The sequence below is a fragment of the Cibotium barometz genome, chromosome 23 (assembly GCF_041138505.1).
Source record: "Cibotium barometz isolate CiBa-2024 chromosome 23, ASM4113850v1, whole genome shotgun sequence".
Taxonomy (NCBI): domain Eukaryota; kingdom Viridiplantae; phylum Streptophyta; class Polypodiopsida; order Cyatheales; family Cibotiaceae; genus Cibotium; species Cibotium barometz.
In genome coordinates this window covers 36,834,830-36,861,732 of record NC_141068.1, presented here as the reverse complement: position 1 = coordinate 36,861,732, position 26,903 = coordinate 36,834,830, and the positions used below count along the sequence as shown (strand labels likewise).

The 26,903-nt window shown below is 40.9% G+C and overlaps 1 protein-coding gene across 1 annotated transcript in view; it reads left to right on the top strand.

Annotated features, from left to right (window-relative positions):
* Positions 1 to 2,554, top strand: part of LOC147625900 (uncharacterized) — a 3,093-nt gene extending 539 nt beyond the window's left edge. Inside the window, exon 1 of the mRNA XM_086817446.1 lies at positions 1 to 2,554. This exon is cut by the window's left edge and continues 539 nt beyond it. Coding sequence (XP_086673572.1) covers positions 1 to 2,382 — 2,382 coding nt within the window. The 3' untranslated portion in view covers positions 2,383 to 2,554.
* The last annotated feature ends 24,349 nt before the right edge of the window (positions 2,555 to 26,903 follow it).

The following is a 26,903-nucleotide window of genomic DNA, read 5'->3' as shown; positions in this document are numbered from 1 at the left end:
CTGTCTAGCAGAGATGATCCCTCCGTGGACAAGGGACCCAATGCCGTACGCCATTATGAAGCCCTTTCGGATGCAGATCTCCATTTTCTCTTACGGGTTCGTCCCAAACCTGAAGGTCTCTTGATTTTGTTATATGGTCACCAGCCCTGCGAGCGTCTTTTCGATGCTCTATGTTCGCCATCTGATCGCACATTCATGGTTCAAACCGCCAAAGAGCATCCAGATTGGTGTGCTCCCTTCCTTAAGCTGGGATGGTACTATTACAAACACAGCTTCAACAAGTCCATACGCTACAAATGTGCAATGGTGTATCTCTTGTTGGCGAGAGAGCGAGCCTCAACCTCAAAGGTAATCTCTTTTGTAGATGAGCTTCTTCAGAAGGTCTCAAAGCACACCGAATGGGGATTGGTCTGTGCAGAAGAAGAAATCGATGCATGCAATGCGGAACATATTCCCACACAGTTTATAAAGGAACTTCTACATGCAGGACCGCTGTCGGTAAGTTTGCCTGAAAATTACACACCAGAATTGCAGTTGGAATCTCGCATTCGTATGATGTGTCTTACTAATGTAGAAGATACCGAAGGACACCTTAAATTCACAAAATTGCCGAGATTCTTCAGGTGGGTGCTACCATTCAACTTGGCGGTCATGTCAACGCCAAGAAATGCTGAGGACATTCAGACCCTTGCCTCTTCACCTTTCTTATTCAACAAGGTTATCACTCTTACCGAGGAAGAGCCCTTGCCTCCTGAATGGTTTCAAGGGAGGTCGGTAGAAAATGTCTTTTTGCCAGTATCAAATTACAAAGCACCAACAAGGGCGCAGGTCGATCATTTTATCAATATTGTTACAGCAGGTCACCGAACATTGGTTCACTGCGGTGGGGGAAAAGGTAGAGCTGGCACATTCATTGCATGTTATTTGGCGACATGTGGTTTCACTCGGGATCGGCAGCAATTCCCAGTGTATTGTGCAAGGGAAGTGATCGCCTTGGTGCGTCACTTTAGGCCTGGAAGTATCGAAACAAATGAACAAGAATGTTTCATAGAAGGCTATATTGCAAACTTATGGAAACAAAAGGCTTCAGATGGGTCATGTTGCTCAATCAAAGAGCCTGACACATGCTTGGTGATGACTGGCCAGCTGGATAGGTCTGTCAGATTCATTGTCCTCTGTGGACTTCAAGGGTCGGGCAAGAGTACATTTGCACGGCACATGAAAGAAGCCTTAGGGTTCACAGTAATTTCGCAGGATGATATGGGAACCAAGAGCGCATGTGAAGAGGCTTTGGCTGCTGCCGTTAAGAGAAATGCACGAGTAATTGTCGACAAGTGCAATCCCAGTGTTCAAAGCCGCAAAGAACTTCTTGAGATCTCTTTCAGACCAAAGAATGCGCTATGCGTATTCTTTGATTACCCTGTGGATCTGTGCATTCAACGTGCTGATGCCCGAATGGGTCATCCTACCATACCTCAAGGTCGGGCATCCATCCCTGTGAAATCCATGGCAAATATTCTAGTACAGCCAACACTATCAGAAGGCTTTACTTGTGTTGTGACCGTTCAGAGTATCCCAGCGGCTTGTGCCCTTCTAACCAGATTTGGAGTCAAACCTGACCCTGTTAAAGAAAGTGACCAACTTGAAGAATTCAGCGAACAAAAGTTGATCAAGTTTCCCAGAACTCGGCACTTGTACAATCTTGGAAGCGCCACCAGAGATGATCTAATTGCGACTGAGATGGAAGCTTGCGGCTTTTTGTCTACCCAAGATCCGAGCATTCATATCGTAGTGCAAGAAAAAGTTGATGGTGCCAATTTGGGTATCACAATTGATGCTCAGACAATGGCATTTCGTGTTCAGAATCGATCACATTATGTGAACAGCAAGTCACATGCACAGTTCAAAAAGTTGGATCTGTGGCTTCAAAACCATCAAAAGAATATCTGGAATGTTCTTACATGCAATGATACGTTGCCACCTGGTCAACTTGTGCTGTTTGGGGAATGGGTTGTTGCCAAGCACAGCATTCATTACACAGCTTTGCCAGATATCTTTATAGCATTTGACATGTATGATAGTGTACAACAGCAGTTCTACAGCTCTGTTCGTCTTCGGGCCACATTGAAACCGTCTAGTCTGTTTGTGATCCATCAGATCCATGTAGATGGTGTTCTATCCAAAGAGGCTATTGAGCGGCTTGTTCGCAAGCAAAGTGTATATTATGATGGTATGGTAGAAGGAGTGTATCTTCGTCGCGAAACGGACATGTGGACTCTGGACAGAGCCAAAGTGGTGCGTACAGACTTTTTGTGTGGAAATGAACATTGGTCAAAGGGGCAAATTACTTTGAATGAAGTTGGCAAAAATAGATGGGCGTGACGTCAAGGTTTAGTAGGATTGTCTTTTTATGTTGCACTTGTAAAAGATATGGAGGCAAATAAAAACATGCTGTAGTAACACACATCGTATGGTGTGTAGCCTTATGGACCTGAGGGTCTCACAAACGTGTAAATAATTCCAATTTCAATTTCAGTGTTTTTCTTTGATGTCAGTGGTGTTGTAGTGTTGCCTATCTTTCAACTTATTTCTATAAGCTCAGCTTTCTTGTTCAATGTGACTGCGCTTGTCTATGATTTTGAGTTTGTCTGCTTCTCCCAATCAACATAATATCAAAGTGAGTGATCACCAAGAAGCCGGATGTGTATCATGGGCAAGGAGATCCACTTTAGATGGAAACTGGTTGAAAGTTGAATGTTTTGATTGCACGGGACGATAACATATGGGCTGCCCTCAGGCTGAAACCTTACCCTCTTACGAAAGAAGAACAGGTTTTGGTATTGTACAATCATGTCTGTTGCCTTTGAGTATCCCTCAAGACCTCACGGACTATTGGTTTTGGTATTGTACAATAATGTCTGTTGCCTTTGAGTATCCGTCAAGACCTCATGGACTATTGGTTGTATTCAAAGGCCACAAACTGTTTGACGGTGCTACAATCGGGTCTTTAAAGTTTACAGTCTGGACTTCGAGAATATATGAGCACATATTCTAGCAAAAGAACATGAAGATGTGAATTCAGTCACAAACAAGCGATTCAAGAAGAGAGAGTGAATGGCCGCCTGGAGGCAGGTTCAATGTAGAATGTGCGTGAGTGGCGTAGCCAGGAGTGTGCATTCCAGGGGAACGGGTGACTCGCGGCTGGCGGGAGGAGGAATCATATCTCCAGTAGAATTCTGCCACATCACATTCTGGAGAGGAGTCGACTTTGACATCATGACATGGGTCAAAACTGGGTCGATTTGCTTCTCCAATCGGAAAGTAGCGCACACTTGATGGTGACTAGCAGCTTAGTGATTGGCCAATTCTCTACAAGTATTTGATGTGATCATACAGTGGAGATCGTCATTCTCACGACCACCAACCATGACGAATCAGAAATAAACAGTTTGGCATTTGTCGAAGCAAAAAGATTCTCAAATGAGTCTTGGGTCACGTCAGAACATCAAGATTACACAAACACTGTGTATTCTGATAGTGACATGCAATGGGCGGTAAGCATATGAGCAATACTCTATGGTCTATTGTCATGTGCAAGTTTTGCCATGGACATTCTCTAGAGCTAATCCTGAAGGGGCAGCCAGAAAAAGAGACTAGAACCAGGGATTTGGAGCATGTGCTGCTGTTTTGGCAGGGATTTGACTGATTGGAGGACATGGAGTGTGGTCGGCCAAAATATGCAGGTGTGATATCCAGTCGGCTGCAGCAAGTGAAATATTGATGTACAAAAAGCTGGCCAACCAGCAGTCGGCGCCAGATTTGATTTGTCATATCCAGCCTATAAATAGGCATAGTTGCTCCTCGTGTATTTCATTCACTCCCCCTTTGGGTGTGGGTCTAGACTAGGACTAGAATAGGTATTTTACTACCTTTTCAAGGCAGCCCATGGCTGTAAGGATTATGTACCTTTTTGTACCGTATGAAATACTGGATTTCCAGCCATCTCTCTCTCTCTACTCTTGTCACGTGCACACCCATCAGGTGTACAAGTGGCATGGCATCATCAAGCATTAAACATGACATCTAAGTATTAGTCAGGCATATATCAGCATAAGCATGGGGGTGTTTCAGCACCAACATCAGCACTTTAGTCATCATGAGCATATAAGGCATTCATGTGCATCAGGTTGGGGCTGTTAGCATCAGCCGACAGCACATTAGCACCAGCCAACAGCACATTAGCACTAGCCAACAAGCATTTATGGCATTTATGGCCAGTCGTTGAGCATCCAGGAGCTGGCCGACTGCAGCAAGGCTAACCGACCAGCGTCAATTCACACACATAAATAGAGGCGCATCCATTCATTCCATATCATCAGCGTTTTCAGCATACAGCCTCTCATCTCAGTTCAACGCATAGATCATCCAGTTCAGTTCAGCGCATCATCATCCAGTTCAGCCCATCAGTTCAGCAAACGCATAGAGCATCCATCTCCTCAGTGTTTCCTTCCCAGGCAACAAGGAGAGCATCTATGTTTCAGCATCAGCTCAGCATCCCATCAGTTCCAAGCCATCCCTTCAGCGTTTCCTTCCCAGGAGACAAGGGAAAGTCAGTGGGACAACAGTTCATCCAGCATATCAGCATATTCAGCATATAGTTCATCATTCCTATCTCCTACATAGAGGGAAGCCGGCATCGAAGGGTGGACCTCAGCATTGGAGCAAGGAACAGTCCTTAGCATCAGCATTCAGCCCATTCCTCTTATCCCGAGAAGGATCTCCATCTAGGACAGCATCATAGATCTATTTAGATCTCATTGTAACCCATTCATCTAATATAGCTGCATTGCATTGCATTGACACTATCTGTCTTTCTTAAGGATCATTAAGTGTAGTTTAGTTAGCCTAAGGTTGTGTTTAGAATCCCTCACATGTCACATTGGTATTGTAACACGCGGAAGCTCTGGGAGTCTTCTTTCAGCCCTAAACACTCCTGGCAACATGCTGATGCAAAACGCAGATATAGAGAGAGAGTAGAGAGAGAGAGATGTGCTAGAAATTCAGTATATTTCATATAGTACAAAAAGGGTACTCTAGTTCTATAGCCAAAGGCTGCCTTATAAAAGGTGAACATCACCAAAATCTAGCCTAATACTTGATCCACTCCATAGGGGAGAGAATGATTCTAATAATGAGCACTCTTGTAAGATTCCTCCCCAACCTTCGAGGTATACAGGAGTAAGAATCTCCCTTTCTGATCTTATAATTATTCCCTCTCTAAAATAAAAGAAAGTTTCTGTTTAAAAAAGAAAGACCCTTTTCCTAGAATACTTCTCAGGAGTCACGCCTATTTTAAGGATTCAGAACAATGAGTTCAGAAGTGAAAATCGGTGTTTTGGATACCAAGGTTTTGGTTTTCATTCGAGTACGGCCCAAAAGAAGTTCTTTATCTATTGGGGAGTTTAAGAAGTTATCCCTCAGATATTGTGAGCCTTATATCTGAATTCAATGAAAGTAGGTGACTTAGCCTACAAGCTTCTTTTATCTCTTCATCTCAAAATTCTTAATGCCTTCTATAGAAAAATGTGTCAAACCCAAATCATGGAAAGACGGTATAACTTCAGTGGCAAGTTACCGTTGGCTTCTAAGTTACGCTAGCTCCTTCCTTTATATAAGTCGTAACTTTTACTTGTCGCTCACAATAATCTTACTTCCATCGATCTCCTTTCTTTCTTAATCTCCTTCATGGCTTGGCAACAAGAACTAGTTTTATCCATAATGATTCCTCACCTTCAAGACGCAAGTGAATCTGTGAAGAAGGATTTTATAGAGCAGTATGAGCGCTCACTTTTCCCTCACTTGGGAACTTCTGTAGCGCAAACCAAATGGCGGACCTATCAAAACATAACTAGGGTAACACCCTGGGGTCAGCAGCACTTTCGTAACAATGTCCGCTTGGCCATGGTTATTGAAGCTTTGGGTTTGGGTCCCCGATACTACTGTGTCATGAGATCAAGGCATCTTGGGTTTTCTGAGCGGGTCTTCTTACTGGCATGTTTTCTTCCTCATGAGAAGATATGCCTTTATCCCGTTTTTGGCTTGCCTCTCAGAGGTCCTTTTGTTAGATCACCTCATACCACTGAGATAGGTGCGGCAATAACCAGCAGAATCATTCCCATAGATGAGTTACCCTATACTTGTGCAGCTTGTGAGGACTGCTTTTGTGACCATATGATGGACGGGCTTATGGAAGTGTAAAGAGTTTCTCTATCTTTACTGTATAAGTTCCGAGAATGAATAAAGCTTAAATCTTGTTCTTATTTTGAATCTTGCTCTCTTTAAGACTTTTCTTGGTGGTTAATCGTGATTAAAATTTTTCTCTAAGTCTCATATTCGTGTATCTTGCAAAATTATTCCAAGTTGCGAGATGAGGACATCTCGCGTTTTTTAAGTGGGGTAGAATGTAAGATTCCTCCCCCATCCCCTTTTTGATGTCTAGTATCTTTCCCTGTAACCAACCCTCTTCAGAAATATAAAGACCCTGTTGCTAACTATTTTAGCCTAGAGAGAGAAAAATTATTCTAGAGAGAGAATATTCAGATTTTGAATATTTTTGGATAGAAAAATATCTCTTATAATTCAGATGAGTTCCCCTGAAACAGAAATTCAAAAAAGAATTTTCCAATGTGCAATTGGAATTAATTGAAAATAGCTATAAAGAACCTTAGCCTAAGGGTTTAGATTTTCAGAAATCTTTAGACTATGGTCCAATTAAGGTTCCTATGGACCAATAGCATCAATCCATGTGTAGGGAGGAGATAAATCCAACTTGTAAAAAGAAAATACCCAAAAATGAGTAAATGCTCACATGAGGTGAAGAGTTGAAAATGTACAAGGTTTATTAGTAAAAAAACTATGTGCAATATTAAAAATATGAGATATTTTGGGTATAATGATTCCATTATGACACATATGTAAGGAAGGGGAGTTCTTTAAAGGAGGTGCATATTTCACATAAGATGAAGAGTTGAAAATGTACAAGGTTTATTAGTAAAAAAACTATGAGCAATATTAAAATGATTCCATTATGACACATATGTAAGGAAGGGGAATTCTTTAAAGGAGGTGCATATTTCACATAAGATGAAGAGTTGAAAATGTACAAGGTTTATTAGTAAAAAAAAAACTATGAGCAATATTAAAATGATTCCATTATGACACATATGTAAGGAAGGGGAGTTCTTTAAAGGAGGTGCATATTTCACATGCTTGAATGAGTTTTAAACTCATAAAAATTGAGATATTTCATCTCTCCTCTCTCCTCATTCAAGTCTAGTTCCAAAAAGTTAGCTTAACTGACCTAAAAATGGTCAAATATTGACCAAACTGATTTAGAAAATTCTAGAATCAGTTTGTTTGGTTAGGAGCTCAATTTTTCCTATAAATAGAAGCCTCCCCCTTGTTGAAAAATATATAGTGTTTATGCATCGTTACTCTACTCCACCTAAGCCAGAAACTGTGAATTCATTTAATAATTCACTAGTTTTTGGAGCTTCCCTCTTTCTTCAATCTCCATTAGTGGCTCCATCAACATACTTAACCAATTGATTGGTTGGGGGCCTCTACCGTGAACAAAGAATCAAGCAAGTTGTAAGGTAATTAGTGAATATTCATCTTTCTATAATTTCTCAATGTTTCTCTCTTCTCAACCCCTCTCAAGCTTGAGAAGTTTAATTGGTATGGTTTTTTTAAATGCTATTGAAGTTTGAATAGTAGTGAAGAGTTACATAATTTAATAAATGCTATTGAAGTTAATTTTCATTTATGTTTAAATTCTAATGATTCTTATGTAAATTCTCTCTCACTCAAGAAATGGTCATACTCATGACCCATTCTCAATCCAAATCAAGCTTTTCATAAAGCTTTTCCTTAACCCAAGATTAAGTTATGCTTGAGGTCAAATTAATGGCTTTTTCTTATGCTTTTAGTTTATGTATATTGATGATTCAATCCATTATGGATTAAGGATCCAATTAGAGAATCATTTTAATTATTTCCTTAATGATAAGCTTTATCCCTTAGAAAAATTGAGATTTATCAGTCATAGCAGCGGAGCTATGGCAAAATTTTTATAAAAATTATGCATAAAAAATTTTCATTCAAAGCATAAAAAGAGGACTTCCTACCATATTCTAGGAATCATCATCCTAGATTAATTGAAAGAATTTCATTATAATCTTGGAGAAATTAAAATTTAATATTATACATAATGGATAAATACTGTGAGATCCCTGTTCCCACCGAGCAACGGATTCGGGATACTAGCAACGGAAGTAGCACTTCATGCGCGGGGCAGGGACCCACACTCGGGGCCTCGCCCACGGATATCCGGACAAGAGACTAATCCGTCGGTTTGTCCAAAACCAAAACCGGAAAAACTTCCTTTACCCGGAAAGCATGGGCGATTCCACCAGGATAACTCTTTACTCTAACGTAGTCAAGATCATTACGGATCAACTGATCTGACTGCACCTTTAACGGTACTTGGTCAATTCAAGGAAGAAACTTGCACTTGGATCATTGGGATCAACGCTTTTTTCCCCATCAAGAGGCACAGCCGTTGATTCCTATCCATAGAACAATTTCTATCCGGGATTTACTTCATCTATCGTAATAATAGAAATTAAATCTCGATTTACGGATCCATCAGTCCAGCCTAACCCCATCCGATCCCATGGGTTAGCCAACCGCCCAACCACTGTAGTGATGGGATCCAATTTGGAATTTGGTTAGGTTTTGTCCCGGGTACCAAGGAAAAGAGTTCCAAGGCCCCCTAGCCGGAAGTTCATGCAAACATAAAACTAGCCACACCACTTACACACCCAATATGAAATTGCCTTTTTCTTAGCATCAGCTAACTTTAAAACAATTCTTTAATGAAACCATAGTACCACTGATCACAATCTTCCAATTTATCCGGTTGATTCATAATTTTCCATCATTCCTTCATCAGAGTATCTATGGCATCATTGGCAACTAGAACGCTCACCACCTATCCACACAGGGGTCTTTTCAATAGTTCCTAGCCCATAATACTCGGCAATATAATCACTTATAAAAATCAAGATGGACTCTCGTTGAAGATCAGCAAGATCAACCAACAGATCCATATAAAGAGCCATGGACTCATCCATTGAAGACCAGCAAGGTCATCAACCAGATCCATGCTCGGTTTCACAAAACAACTCTTACTCCTTGTTCCAATATCTTCCACGACGCACGTGTGGGTATCTTTGGCGACCCAGAGCCCGAGCACCGTATGGTCAGCACCCTCTAGGATCCTTCGCAGGTGACCTAGCGCTTCACTCATAGGCCGCTTCCTTGGTCCCTCATCCACCGTACCGGAAGCTCACCATTTTAATCGAACCGAGGCTGGTCAAGACCTCGGTCGACCTTGCTACGCGAGACGTCCTCCATTGACTCTCCGTCAGCAGTTGCAACTTTATCAGTTAGGTCTCCACGACCTTAATCACACAAGACGGTCAAAATGCTTTCCCAGCATTCTTGACATAAAACAGCCATTTACAAACAGCATTTACAAACAGTTTACAAATACAATTTCTATATTAACTCTAATTTTTCCACATTATCTCTCATATAATCCACATTACTTATTCCTCATTCCATTTATATGTGTACTCATCCAATCACATCATTTTCCATCTCTTCACTTCAGATTCCTTCACATCACATATCATATATTCACATCCATACATCCACATCCACATCCACATTCACATCCATACATCCACATCTACATGCTTACCTCCATTTTCACATCCTCATTTATACATCCACATCCCATATCCACATTCATACATACACATCCATATCCACATCCATACATCCACATCCACATGCATACATCCACTATCACGTCCTCATTCATACATCCACATCCACATGCATACATCCACTATCACGTCCTCATTCATACATCCATATCCACATGCATACATCCACTATCACGTCCTCATTCATACATCCATATCCACATACATACATACATCCACATCTACATTCCCATTCACATCTATACATCCACATCTACATTCACATTCACATACATCCACATCCACATTCCCATACATCCACATCTATACATCCACATTCCACATTCACATCTACATTCACATTCACATACATGCATCCACATCTACATGCTTACCTCCATTTTCACATCCTCATTTATACATCCACATCCCATATCCACATTCATACATACACATCCATACATCCACATCTACATCCACATACATACATACATCCACATCCACATTCCACATTCACATCTATACATCCACATCTACATTCACATTCACATACATCCACATCCACATTCCCATACATCCACATCTATACATCCACATTTCACATTCACATCTACATTCACATTCACATACATCCACATCCCCATTCCCATTCACATCTATACATCCACATCTACATCCACATACATACATACATCCACATCCACATTCCACATTCACATCTATACATCCACATCTACATCCACATTCACATACATCCATTTTCACATTCCCATTTATATAACCCCATATACCTTCACATCTAATCTTTTACATCACATCCATTCTCGCCCTATCACAACCCATATACATCTTATCCTATCACATACACTTCTTACCTCATCCCCCCATACACATCTTAATTCATCTTATCACATCCTAACTTATTTCATAAGCATCTTATCACCTCTTATCACACCTCTTATCACATCCTATCACTTTCCATACGCATCTTATCAATTCTTATCACATCTCATACACCTCTTATCACATCTTATCACATTTCATATCTTTAAAAAAAAAAAAAGAGAATTCTTTTATTTGATATAAGATTTCTCTACACATTTATTTATACATAAATTCCATTTAAGGAGACTAACACTTTCGAAATTAAAATCAATCTTTTATGCATCTTCTTATGCATGATTTCAATTTGGTAGGGAATTATACTTTTAGAATAAAAGAATTTCTCTTATGCATCTAAGTTAAGCATAAAATCCATTTATGAGGAAAATCATACTTTTAGTATAAAAAGAATATCTTTTATGCATACCTATATGCATGAATTCCAATATGATAAAAGTAACACTTTTGATATAAAAATTTTTCCTTTATGCATACTTCTATGCATGAAAATTAAAAATGATAAAAGTAACACTTTTGATATAAAAATTTTCCTTTATGCATACTTCTATGCATGAAAATTAAAAATGGTAAAAATAATACTTTTGATATAAAAATTTATCCTTTATGCATAATATTAAAATTCAATTTCTCCATGATTATAATGAAATTCTTTCAATTAATCTAGGATGATGATTCCTAGAATATGGTAGGAAGTCCTCTTTTTATGCTTTGAATGAAAATTTTTTATGCATAATTTTTATAAAAATTTTGCCATAGCTCCGCTGCTATGACTGATAAATCTCAATTTTTCTAAGGGATAAAGCTTATCATTAAGGAAATAATTAAAATGATTCTCTAATTGGATCCTTAATCCATAATGGATTGAATCATCAATATACATAAACTAAAAGCATAAGAAAAAGCCATTAATTTGGCCTCAAGCATAACTTAATCTTGGGTTAAGGAAAAGCTTTATGAAAAGCTTGATTTGGATTGAGAATGGGTCATGAGTATGACCATTTCTTGAGTGAGAGAGAATTTACATAAGAATCATTAGAATTTAAACATAAATGAAAATTAACTTCAATAGCATTTATTAAATTATGTAACTCTTCACTACTATTCAAACTTCAATAGCATTTAAAAAAACCATACCAATTAAACTTCTCAAGCTTGAGAGGGGTTGAGAAGAGAGAAACATTGAGAAATTATAGAAAGATGAATATTCACTAATTACCTTACAACTTGCTTGATTCTTTGTTCACGGTAGAGGCCCCCAACCAATCAATTGGTTAAGTATGTTGATGGAGCCACTAATGGAGATTGAAGAAAGAGGGAAGCTCCAAAAACTAGTGAATTATTAAATGAATTCACAGTTTCTGGCTTAGGTGGAGTAGAGTAACGATGCATAAACACTATATATTTTTCAACAAGGGGGAGGCTTCTATTTATAGGAAAAATTGAGCTCCTAACCAAACAAACTGATTCTAGAATTTTCTAAATCAGTTTGGTCAATATTTGACCATTTTTAGGTCAGTTAAGCTAACTTTTTGGAACTAGACTTGAATGAGGAGAGAGGAGAGATGAAATATCTCAATTTTTATGAGTTTAAAACTCATTCAAGCATGTGAAATATGCACCTCCTTTAAAGAACTCCCCTTCCTTACATATGTGTCATAATGGAATCATTTTAATATTGCTCATAGTTTTTTTTTTACTAATAAACCTTGTACATTTTCAACTCTTCATCTTATGTGAAATATGCACCTCCTTTAAAGAATTCCCCTTCCTTACATATGTGTCATAATGGAATCATTTTAATATTGCTCATAGTTTTTTTACTAATAAACCTTGTACATTTTCAACTCTTCATCTTATGTGAAATATGCACCTCCTTTAAAGAACTCCCCTTCCTTACATATGTGTCATAATGGAATCATTATACCCAAAATATCTCATATTTTTAATATTGCACATAGTTTTTTTACTAATAAACCTTGTACATTTTCAACTCTTCACTTCATGTGAGCATTTACTCATTTTTGGGTATTTTCTTTTTACAAGTTGGATTTATCTCCTCCCTACACATGGATTGATGCTATTGGTCCATAGGAACCTTAATTGGACCATAGTCTAAAGATTTCTGAAAATCTAAACCCTTAGGCTAAGGTTCTTTATAGCTATTTTCAATTAATTCCAATTGCACATTGGAAAATTCTTTTTTGAATTTCTGTTTCAGGGGAACTCATCTGAATTATAAGAGATATTTTTCTATCCAAAAATATTCAAAATCTGAATATTCTCTCTCTAGAATAATTTTTCTCTCTCTAGGCTAAAATAGTTAGCAACAGGGTCTTTATATTTCTGAAGAGGGTTGATTACAGGGAAAGATACTAGACATCAAAAAGGGGATGGGGGAGGAATCTTACATTCTACCCCACTTAAAAAACGCGAGATGTCCTCATCTCGCAACTTGGTATAATTTTGCAAGATACACGAATATGAGACTTAGAGAAAAATTTTAATCACGATTAACCACCAAGAAAAGTCTTAAAGAGAGCAAGATTCAAAATAAGAACAAGATTTAAGCTTTATTCATTCTCGGAACTTATACAGTAAAGATAGAGAAACTCTTTACACTTCCATAAGCCCGTCCATCATATGGTCACAAAAGCAGTCCTCACAAGCTGCACAAGGATAGGGTAACTCATCTATGGGAATGATTCTGCTGGTTATTGCCGCACCTATCTCAGTGGTATGAGGTGATCTAACAAAAGGACCTCTGAGAGGCAAGCCAAAAACGGGATAAAGGCATATCTTCTCATGAGGAAGAAAACATGCCAGTAAGAAGACCCGCTCAGAAAACCCAAGATGCCTTGATCTCATGACACAGTAGTATCGGGGACCCAAACCCAAAGCTTCAATAACCATGGCCAAGCGGACATTGTTACGAAAGTGCTGCTGACCCCAGGGTGTTACCCTAGTTATGTTTTGATAGGTCCGCCATTTGGTTTGCGCTACAGAAGTTCCCAAGTGAGGGAAAAGTGAGCGCTCATACTGCTCTATAAAATCCTTCTTCACAGATTCACTTGCGTCTTGAAGGTGAGGAATCATTATGGATAAAACTAGTTCTTGTTGCCAAGCCATGAAGGAGATTAAGAAAGAAAGGAGATCGATGGAAGTAAGATTATTGTGAGCGACAAGTAAAAGTTACGACTTATATAAAGGAAGGAGCTAGCGTAACTTAGAAGCCAACGGTAACTTGCCACTGAAGTTATACCGTCTTTCCATGATTTGGGTTTGACACATTTTTCTATAGAAGGCATTAAGAATTTTGAGATGAAGAGATAAAAGAAGCTTGTAGGCTAAGTCACCTACTTTCATTGAATTCAGATATAAGGCTCACAATATCTGGGGGATAACTTCTTAAACTCCCCAATAGATAAAGAACTTCTTTTGGGCCGTACTCGAATGAAAACCAAAACCTTGGTATCCAAAACACCGATTTTCACTTCTGAACTCATTGTTCTGAATCCTTAAAATAGGCGTGACTCCTGAGAAGTATTCTAGGAAAAGGGTCTTTCTTTTTTAAACAGAAACTTTCTTTTATTTTAGAGAGGGAATAATTATAAGATCAGAAAGGGAGATTCTTACTCCTGTATACCTCGAAGGTTGGGGAGGAATCTTACATTCTACCCCACTTAAAAAGTGCGAGATGTCCTCATCTCGCAAGGTAGAGGACAGCTCTTTTTCTTAAGATCCAATTTTATTCTGGGGTTCCTTATATTCTGGTCAACCCAATAGAACACTAGGATAAATATCCCTTATATAGAACTCATCATTAAATAACAATTCATTCAGATTATATCATTCATATCTTTAACATGATAATGGTCCATTAGACCGAAAAGTTTCCTTCGGAACATTCCTCCATGGAAATTCAGTCAAGCAAGTCCTCAATTTGACATCCCTTAACTTGGTCTACTGATCAAGTATTAACAGCAGCAATCTGACAGCACAACCCACTAATCTCATAGTGATTTGCTGAATTCATTATCATCATTCTAGTTATGAATATCATCACAGGGACTCGTCCCATTCCCCCTCATTGTGGTTTCATTATATTTCAACTAATTTTTAAAAATTATCATTTTTCAATCAGAATTTTCAATCAGAATCCAAATCAATTCATCCATTCTCAAACAGAATTAAAAATCATATCAATCACATTCGAAATCATCATCTAGATAGCATTAACGCTTATAATTTTAAGTCTTAGATTTACTCGTATATACTGTCAGTAAAGAGCTGCAGTATACTCTCAGTATATACGGGTAGTCACGGCCCTTGGAATTATAAGGTAACTACTATCATGTCTAGGCCTCAAGAAAGTCAAGGATTCTATATAATTGCGGTACTTCCATCTGAAGACCCAACTACCAAATTACGAATTTCAGTTTGAATATCAAATTGTATGAATTATCTCACACAATTATAACCTTTTTGTGTTTCTTCATAAATTTTTGATATATTTGTCTTCTCAGTTGATCTTTATTAACCAAATGCTCTGATACCAACTGTGAGATCCCTGTTCCCACCGAGCAACGGATTCGGGGTACTAGCAACGGAAGTAGCACTTCATGCGCGGGGCAGGGACCCACACTCGGGGCCTCGCCCACGGATATCCGGACAAGAGACTAATCCGTCGGTTTGTCCAAAACCAAAACCGGAAAAACTTCCTTTACCCGGAAAGCATGGGCGATTCCACCAGGATAACTCTTTACTCTAACGTAGTCAAGATCATTACGGATCAACTGATCTGACTGCACCTTTAACGGTACTTGGTCAATTCAAGGAAGAAACTTGCACTTGGATCATTGGGATCAACGCTTTTTTCCCCATCAAGAGGCACAGCCGTTGATTCCTATCCATAGAACAATTTCTATCCGGGATTTACTTCATCTATCGTAATAATAGAAATTAAATCTCGATTTACGGATCCATCAGTCCAGCCTAACCCCATCCGATCCCATGGGTTAGCCAACCGCCCAACCACTGTAGTGATGGGATCCAATTTGGAATTTGGTTAGGTTTTGTCCCGGGTACCAAGGAAAAGAGTTCCAAGGCCCCCTAGCCGGAAGTTCATGCAAACATAAAACTAGCCACACCACTTACACACCCAATATGAAATTGCCTTTTTCTTAGCATCAGCTAACTTTAAAACAATTCTTTAATGAAACCATAGTACCACTGATCACAATCTTCCAATTTATCCGGTTGATTCATAATTTTCCATCATTCCTTCATTAGAGTATCTATGGCATCATTGGCAACTAGAACGCTCACCACCTATCCACACAGGGGTCTTTTCAATAGTTCCTAGCCCATAATACTCGGCAATATAATCACTTATAAAAATCAAGATGGACTCTCGTTGAAGATCAGCAAGATCAACCAACAGATCCATATAAAGAGCCATGGACTCATCCATTGAAGACCAGCAAGGTCATCAACCAGATCCATGCTCGGTTTCACAAAACAACTCTTACTCCTTGTTCCAATATCTTCCACGACGCACGTGTGGGTATCTTTGGCGACCCAGAGCCCGAGCACCGTATGGTCAGCACCCTCTAGGATCCTTCGCAGGTGACCTAGCGCTTCACTCATAGGCCGCTTCCTTGGTCCCTCATCCACCGTACCGGAAGCTCACCATTTTAATCGAACCGAGGCTAGTCAAGACCTCGGTCGACCTTGCTACGCGAGACGTCCTCCATTGACTCTCCGTCAGCAGTTGCAACTTTATCAGTTAGGTCTCCACGACCTTAATCACACAAGACGGTCAAAATGCTTTCCCAGCATTCTTGACATAAAACAGCCATTTACAAACAGCATTTACAAACAGTTTACAAATACAATTTCTATATTAACTCTAATTTTTCCACATTATCCCTCATATAATCCACATTACTTATTCCTCATTCCATTTATATGTGTACTCATCCAATCACATCATTTTCCATCTCTTCACTTCAGATTCCTTCACATCACATATCATATATTCACATCCATACATCCACATCCACATCCACATTCACATCCATACATCCACATCTACATGCTTACCTCCATTTTCACATCCTCATTTATACATCCACATCCCATATCCACATTCATACATACACATCCATATCCACATCCATACATCCACATCCACATGCATACATCCACTATCACGTCCTCATTCATACATCCACATCCACATGCATACATCCACTATCACGTCCTCATTCATACATCCATATCCACATGCATACATCCACTATCACGTCCTCATTCATACATCCATATCCACATACATACATACATCCACATCTACATTCCCATTCACATCTATACATCCACATCTACATTCACATTCACATACATCCACATCCACATTCCCATACATCCACATCTATACATCCACATTCCACATTCACATCTACATTCACATTCACATACATGCATCCACATCTACATGCTTACCTCCATTTTCACATCCTCATTTATACATCCAAATTAAAAATGATAAAAATAACACTTTTGATATAAAAATTTATCCTTTATGCATAATATTAAAATTCAATTTCTCCATGATTATAATGAAATTCTTTCAATTAATCTAGGATGATGATTCCTAGAATATGGTAGGAAGTCCTCTTTTTATGCTTTGAATGAAAATTTTTTATGCATAATTTTTATAAAAATTTTGCCATAGCTCCGCTGCTATGACTGATAAATCTCAATTTTTCTAAGGGATAAAGCTTATCATTAAGGAAATAATTAAAATGATTCTCTAATTGGATCCTTAATCCATAATGGATTGAATCATCAATATACATAAACTAAAAGCATAAGAAAAAGCCATTAATTTGGCCTCAAGCATAACTTAATCTTGGGTTAAGGAAAAGCTTTATGAAAAGCTTGATTTGGATTGAGAATGGGTCATGAGTATGACCATTTCTTGAGTGAGAGAGAATTTACATAAGAATCATTAGAATTTAAACATAAATGAAAATTAACTTCAATAGCATTTATTAAATTATGTAACTCTTCACTACTATTCAAACTTCAATAGCATTTAAAAAAACCATACCAATTAAACTTCTCAAGCTTGAGAGGGGTTGAGAAGAGAGAAACATTGAGAAATTATAGAAAGATGAATATTCACTAATTACCTTACAACTTGCTTGATTCTTTGTTCACGGTAGAGGCCCCCAACCAATCAATTGGTTAAGTATGTTGATGGAGCCACTAATGGAGATTGAAGAAAGAGGGAAGCTCCAAAAACTAGTGAATTATTAAATGAATTCACAGTTTCTGGCTTAGGTGGAGTAGAGTAACGATGCATAAACACTATATATTTTTCAACAAGGGGGAGGCTTCTATTTATAGGAAAAATTGAGCTCCTAACCAAACAAACTGATTCTAGAATTTTCTAAATCAGTTTGGTCAATATTTGACCATTTTTAGGTCAGTTAAGCTAACTTTTTGGAACTAGACTTGAATGAGGAGAGAGGAGAGATGAAATATCTCAATTTTTATGAGTTTAAAACTCATTCAAGCATGTGAAATATGCACCTCCTTTAAAGAACTCCCCTTCCTTACATATGTGTCATAATGGAATCATTTTAATATTGCTCATAGTTTTTTTTTTACTAATAAACCTTGTACATTTTCAACTCTTCATCTTATGTGAAATATGCACCTCCTTTAAAGAATTCCCCTTCCTTACATATGTGTCATAATGGAATCATTTTAATATTGCTCATAGTTTTTTTACTAATAAACCTTGTACATTTTCAACTCTTCATCTTATGTGAAATATGCACCTCCTTTAAAGAACTCCCCTTCCTTACATATGTGTCATAATGGAATCATTATACCCAAAATATCTCATATTTTTAATATTGCACATAGTTTTTTTACTAATAAACCTTGTACATTTTCAACTCTTCACCTCATGTGAGCATTTACTCATTTTTGGGTATTTTCTTTTTACAAGTTGGATTTATCTCCTCCCTACACATGGATTGATGCTATTGGTCCATAGGAACCTTAATTGGACCATAGTCTAAAGATTTCTGAAAATCTAAACCCTTAGGCTAAGGTTCTTTATAGCTATTTTCAATTAATTCCAATTGCACATTGGAAAATTCTTTTTTGAATTTCTGTTTCAGGGGAACTCATCTGAATTATAAGAGATATTTTTCTATCCAAAAATATTCAAAATCTGAATATTCTCTCTCTAGAATAATTTTTCTCTCTCTAGGCTAAAATAGTTAGCAACAGGGTCTTTATATTTCTGAAGAGGGTTGATTACAGGGAAAGATACTAGACATCAAAAAGGGGATGGGGGAGGAATCTTACAACTCTTCCTTTTATAGTAGTCTTGGACACTTTGGTGTACTGGCCGACTGCTGGTCGGCTAGTCTTATATGCTTTAAATGCCCCTTTTTAGCGCTGCCCGACTGGTGGTCTTCTTTGATCCTTAGTTGCCACTGCCGCCTTGTCCTCTGGAGCGCCTACAGCCGCCTTGCCCCCTCTGGTACAGCTGACAACACCAAGTCATGCAGCCAATCGGGTTTTTCCCCTTGCTCGTCATGCGCCGGCTCCTACCTTCCTTTGGTTCAGCTGACCAGTGCTGGTTCGGCCGACCCCATGTCCTGGCTCCTAATGCATGGTCATGAAGCTCCTCCAGGCCTTGCTTTGAATCCACCTTTGTCCTCTTGTGCTCCTAGCTGGTTCATAGTCTTTATCTGGCTGCCTCCTCTGGATCAGCACTTGAGAAGGTACATGGCATTGATCATGCACATGACATCCCCCTCTGCTAAACTTGATGACGGGAATCCAACCTGCTCTTGGATGACTGTCATCATCCCAATCCTTTTCCCGAAGTCCCTCTGTCATCCATCCATCCCTGGCAACCCTTTTTCTCTGAAAACCCGGCCTGTTCTCCAAACCACTCTATCTCAAACGAAGATCTATGCATCTGTTCCATCTAGTCCACAATCCATTCTTGCCCTGACTCTGAACAGTGTTTTGGTCTTCATTCCTGAGAAATGAGTCTGGCACCCTCACATCATCCTTGGAGGATAAACCTCCCTTGGGACCGTTGCCCGAGAACCTATTTGGCTCACACGACTGCCATCCCCTTTGGCTTTGTGGAACACCACCAACAAACCTTCTGGGAGCTCTTCTCGATTCTGTGTTCCTTGCCTTGGGTTTCGTATCTGTGTACTTTCCTGTACCTTGGACCTGTACCTTGGACCTGTACACCATCATATGGGACTCAGTTACCAATGTAGCACGCGGAAGCTCTGGGAGTCTTCTTTCAGCCCTAAACACTTGGCAACATGTTGATGCAAAACGCAGATATGGAGAGAGAGTAGAGAGAGAGAGATGTGCTGGAAATTCAGTATATTTCATATAGTACAAAAAGGATACTCTAGTTCTATAGCCAGAGACTGCCTTATAAAAGGTGAACATCACCAAAATCTAGCCTAATACTTGATCCACTCCATAGGGGAGAGAATGATTCTAATAATGAGCACACTCTTCCTTGTATAGTAGTCTTGGACACTTTGGTGTACTGGCCGATTTGCTGGTTGGCCAGTCTTATATGCTTTAAATGCCCCTTTTCAACGTTGCCCAACTGGTGGTCTTCTTTGATCCTTAGTCGCCATTGTTGCCTTGTCCTCTGGAGCGCCTGCAGCCGCCTTGCCCCCTCTGGTACAGCCGACAACACGAAGTCATGCAGCCGACAGGGTTTTTCTCCTTGCTCATCATGCGCCGGCTCCTACCTTCCTCTGGTTTGGCCGACTAGTGCTGGTTCGGCTGACCCCATGTGTCATGACCGTGTGAAAATGGAACAGCACAAGTGTGGGCATGGTGGTTGCTGAGCAAAAATATTAAAATATTCGCATTTGAGGTGCCCGGACAAATGAGAATGATGTGTGGACACTTCAGATGTGAAAGAGGACAAAAACATTAAATTTTTTTAATGTTTTATTGAAGGTTGGCCCTAGGCCTTAGTGGCCCCTAGGAAACTTTAATGATTATTAAAGTTGGGGCCCTAGGATAAGTTTGGAGAGGGGGCAACTCCACTTTTGGGAGTTGCATGTCTCTCTCACTTCACTCTCTCTCTTGCTTTTGGGAGGTGTGTAACAAACGTGCATGTTGCAAGCGTGGAGAGCAAGAGGAAGCAAGTCGACTGGTTTTGCTGCTGATTTCTGTGCAAAACAGGCTGTACAATCCAGCCGTACAGCTCTGTACGGACAGGCTGTTGCTGCAGGTACATCTACTGGTACAGGCTGTGCACAGGTACAGAGTTGTTGCTGCAGGTACATCTACTGGTACAGGCTGCGCACAGGTACAGAGCTGCTGCTGCAGGTACAGTTGTACGGACAGCTGTACGGACAGAGCAGGAGCTGGCGGCGCTGGACAGTGCAGGTACTGGCGGCGCTGACTGGCTGAGCAGGTATAGTCGGGTATAGAGACTGGTTTCAGGCAGCGCAGGCAGGTACAGTGCCACGTGGACTGCTGGTACAGACTGTACGGACAGGAACAGTTCTGATTTTCTGGTTTGTACAGACAGGTACAACACTCCCAGTTGCAGGCAGAGCTCTTCCAGAGCTTGGTTGGTGCGATAGTCAAGTGGTTGCAGGGGAAATAGTACAGACAGTCGTTGTCAAGTGCAGATTGGTACGAACTGCTCCACGGGTGTAGATCCACGAGTTGATTTGACGCCATGGTAAAAGCAGTGGAGACTTTCTTTTATTGGCCAACCTTGAGAAGAGATGTTGATGCCTTTGTGAGGCAATGCATCGTATGTCAGAAGGTAAAGTTTGACCGTCAAAAGACACCAGGGTTATTACAGCCTTTACCTATTCCAGATAGACCTTGGGAGAGCATTGCCATGGATTTTATATTTGATCTTCCACGGACACAACGGGCAATGATGGCATTTGGACTATCATATGTAGGTTCAGTAAGCAGGCTCATTTCATTCCCGTGCGTAAGACGATCAAAGTGGATCATATGGTGAAGTTGTTCATGGCGAACATCTTCAAGTATCATAGCTTGCCTACGTCTATCATTAGTGACCGTGATCCACGGATGACGAGTTTGTTCTGGAGAGGGTTGTTTGACAACATGGGTACAACTCTCAAGTTTTCATTGTCATTTCATCCACAAACAGATGGTTAGTCAGAAGAGGGTAACTCTACAGTGTTGGATCTTCTTAAGTGTTATGTGTCAGAGCACAAGCAACAATGGGAAAAGTATCTTCCTTTGGTGGAGTTTGCATATAACAACACTGTACATACCTTGACAGGCAAGGCGCCTTTTGAGATTATGGAAGGAGGGAAGAAGGTACCACCCATTTTGCATACAAAGGATAAGATCTTTGAGGCTGATCAGTATGTGGAGAGTATGGATGAAGCTTATCGGAGAGTTAAGTTGGCACTCCAGAAAACTCAGCAGAAGCAAAAGAAAGCCGCAGACCGTCATAGACGTGATTTAGAGTTTGCATTGGGTGATTGGGTTCTTTTGCGCCTTGAAAAGGCTAGACTCAAGAAGATGAAGGGTAAAGAGCGCTTATTCCCTAAATTGAGCATGCGTTATTATGGGCCTTTTCAGGTATTGGAAAAGATTGGTGAGGTAGCCTATCGCTTGAAGCTACCAGATCACTGGAGGATTCACAATGCTTTTCACGTGAGTCTCCTTAGACCTTTCCGTGGGGATGTGCCTGAGGATGTATCAGATGAGGCTCAATCGGAAGTTGAGGAACTTGATGAGGTTCTTATTCCAGAGCAGATACTGGCACATAAAGAAAGAAAGGTACGAGGTAAAGTTTCCGGTCGCTATCTTGTGAAGTTCAAGAACTATTCACCGATGGATGCGAAGTGGATGGAGGAAGGTGACTTAACAGATTCACCTCAGGTTTTGCAGCTTTATCTCGATGCCTTTGAGTTAGAGCCGACTCTTGTTGTGGCTCATTCAGGTTCAGCAGAGCATGGGTCTGGAGCATTGCCTGATGCTCAAGAGGGGGGTAGCACCTCCACTAACTTGATACAGACAGGCTCAGATGACATCTAGAGGTCGCTCGGTGCAGTTTTTATCTCACCCGAAGGTACTGATGGCTGACAATACATCTGTTTATGGGACTTCTATGATATATGTGTACTAGTCACATGGGATATTGTGGTTGTGTATGGTTCACAGTGGTATACAACTTGGACTACTACTACACCATTGGTTTGCAGTGAATGTTGATACATGTGCATGGCTTAGAGAGATTGGGACGCTGATCTTGCCATATTGTATATTTCACTTTGGATATTTTGCTGTATCACCAGAATGCAATCGAGGACGCTTGCCATTTTTCAAGAGGGGGGTATGTCATGGCCCTGTGAAAATGGAACAGCACAAGTGTGGGCTTGGTGGTTGCTGAGCAAAAATATTAAAATATTCGCATTTGAGGTGCCCGGACAAATGAGAATGATGTGTGGACACTTCAGATGTGAAAGGGGACAAAAACATTAATGTTTTTAATGTTTTATTGAAGGTTGCCCCTAGGCCTTAGTGGCCCCTAGGGAACTTTAATGATTATTAAAGTTAGGGCCCTAGGATAAGTTTGGAGAGGGGGCAACTCCACTTTTGGGAGTTGCATGCCTCTCTCACTTCACTCTCTCTCTTGCTTTTGGGAGGTGTGTAACAAACGTGCATGTTGCAAGCGTGCAGAGCAGGAGGAAGCAAGTCGACTGGTTTTGTTGCTAATTTCTGTGCAAAACAGGCCGTACAATCTAGCCGTACAGCTCTGTACGGACAGGCTGCCTGCAGGTACATCTACTGGTACAGGCTGTGCACAGGTACAGAGTTGTTGTTGCAGGTACATCTACTGGTACAGGCTGCGCACAGGTACAGAGCTGCTGCTACAGGTACAGAGCTGCTGCTGCAGGTACAGTTGTACGGATAGCTGTACGGACAGAGCAGGAGCTGGCGGCGCTGGACAGTGCAGGTGCTGGCGGCGCTGGACAGAACTGGTACAGGCAGCGCTGACTGGCTGAGCAGGTACAATTGGGTACAGAGACTGGTTTCAGGCAGCGTAGGCAGGTACAGTGCCACATGGACTGCTGGTACAGACTGTACGGACAGGAACAGTTCTGATTTTCTGGTCTGTACAGATAGGTACAACACTCCCAGTTGCAGGCAGAGCTCTTTCAGAGCTTGGTTGGTGCGATAGTCAAGTGGTTGCAGGGGAAACAGTACAGTCAGTCGTTGTCAAGTGCAGACTGGTACGAACTGCTCCACGGGTGCAGATCCACGAGCTGATTTGGTAAGCTCTGAATTTGTTCATCTACCTTTCTTTCCATTAGCTTATGTCTACAGATTTGTGCTATCTGGCCCCTTGTGAGAGGAGGGGTATGGCAGATTGAAAAGGGTGGAAACAGAGATTGGGACAGTGAATGTATGTTTGTGCTGAGTTGTGAATTCATGTGCATGAGATATGCCAGATGTATGCTCAAGGCTGTCCTGCTGAATGGTCTTGGCTGATCAGAGGGAAGCACAAAGTGTTGCTTTGAGACACAGATCTGTGTGTGTGAATCCTCTGTGCTAAGAGGTATTGTGGGCTGCCAGATTGGACATACAGGTGTATTCTCTTGGCTGGTTTTGTTGTACTCAGCCTTTCATATTTTTAAAATTGAATAAAGAAATACCGCAAGGGGCGCCAAGCTTTGGGGCACTCTAGCTCCAATCCAATTTGTTTTCATATCTAGACTACAAGTGGAAGGGTGACTGCTAGTCTACCGCACTTTGGTTTCTACCAGAGGCCGGTTTCACCATGTCTTGGCTCCTAACGCATGGTCATGAAGCTCCTCCAGGCCTTGATCTGAATCCACCTTTGTTCTCTTGTGCTCCTAGCTGGCTTATAGTCTTTATTCGGCTGCCTCCTGTGGATCAACACTTGAGAAGGTACATGGCATTGATCATGCACATGACAGGTATCAGAGCGTTACAAGGTAACCAGCCTTAGATCATTTTCATTCCATCAGTCATTCAGTCAGACATCATGTTAATCGCTTCCGCACAGTTAAACCTAGTTCTAAAAATCTTGCAGGCCACCCTTAGGGATTTTCCCTTAGGTATGCATTAGTAACCCATCCATCTGCATTCTTGCACAGCATATAGGGTTGCACATGGCTTGCATAGCAGTCATCTTAGCAGTCAATCTTGCATCTGCAAGGCATACATGTTCGCCCATGAATTCTCTGGGGAAGAATGACATCCATCATCAAAGGAGTACATAAAGTTTTGGGCTTCAACTGGCAGCAGCAGGGGGTTCTCTTCCACAATAGAAGACGGAAGTTGGCTCCAACATCGCCTCAGGAAGTTCAGAGTTTCAGGAACGACGGAGATGGAGGGTGAAAGGATTCCACAGACAGGTCAGGGGTGACTCAGGTATTTCAAAGCAGTTTTAGCAGCATTTGCCATTCAGTTCCCGCAGTAGGCAAGTCTTTGGCTCAAAGGATTCAATTCCTACAGTCGACCTCAATCCTGACAGAAGAAGTCAGAAGGGGGCAGTGGTTCAGTGGAGAAGGATCACTAGAGGAGTCGAAAGGTTGCCAGGTATACCACCTAGCAACAGTTTAGCAAAGGGGAATGTCACGTGCACACCCATCAGGTGTACAAGTGGCATGGCATCATCAAGCATTAAACAGGACATCTAAGTATTAGTCAGGCATATATCAGCATAAGCATGGGGGTGTTTCAGCACCACCATCAGCACTTTAGTCATCATGAGCATATAAGGCATTCATGTGCATCAGGTCCAGGCTGTTAGCATCAGCCGACAGCACATTAGCACCAGCCAACAGCACATTAGCACTAGCCGACAAGCATTTATGGCATTTATGGCCAGTCGACAGCACATTAGCACCAGCCAACAGCACATTAGCACTAGCCGACAAGCATTTATGGCATTTATGGCCAGTCGTGAGCATCCAGGAGCTGGCCGATTGCAGCAAGGCTGGCCGACCAGCATCAATTCACACATATAAATAGAGGCGCATCCATTCATTCCATATCATCAGCGTTTTCAGCATACGGCCTCTCATCTCAGTTCAATGCATAGATCATCCAGTTCAGTTCAGCGCATCATCATCCAGTTCGGCCCATCACTTCAGCAAACGCATAGAGCATCCATCTCCTCAGTGTTTCCTTCCCAGGCAACAAAGAGAGCATCTGCGTTTCAGCATCAGTTCAGCATCCAATCAGTTCCAAGCCATCCCTTCAGCGTTTCCTTCCCAGGAGACAAGGGAAAGTCAGTGGGACAGCAGTTCACCCAGCATTTCAGCATATTCAGCATATAGGCAGCATATTCAGCATATAGTTCATCATTCCTATCTCCTACATAGAGGGAAGCCGGCATCGAAGGGTGGACCTCAGCATTGGAGCAAGGAACAGTCCTCAGCATCAGCATTCAGCCCATTCCTCTGATCCCGAGAAGGATCTCCATCTAGGACAGCATCATAGATCTATTTAGATCTCATTGTAACCCATTCATCTAATATAGCTGCATTGCATTGCATTGACACTATCTGTCTTTCTTAAGCATCATTAAGTGCAGTTTAGTTAGCCTAAGGTTGTGTTTACGACGGTCAAATCCCTCACATGTCACATTGGTAATGTAACACACGGAAGCTCTGGGAGTCTTCTTTCAGCCCTAAACACTCCTGGCAACATGTTGATGCAAAACGCAGATATGGAGAGAGTAGAGAGAGAGAGATGTGCTGGAAATTCAGTATATTTCATATAGTACAAAAAGGGTACTCTAGTTCTATAGCCAGAGGCTGCCTTATAAAAGGTGAACATCACCAAAATCTAGCCTAATACTTGATCCACTCCATAGGGGAGAGAATGATTCTAATAATGAGCACACTCTTCCTTTTATAGTAGTCTTGGACACTTTGGTGTACTCGCCGACTGTGCTGGTCGGCCAGTCTTATATGCTTTAAATGCCCCTTTTCAGCGCTGCGTGACTGGTGGTCTTCTTTGATCCTTAGTCGCCACTGCCGCCTTGTCCTCTGGAGCGCCTACAGCCGCCTTGCCCCCTCTGGTACAGCCAACAACACCAAGTCATGCAGC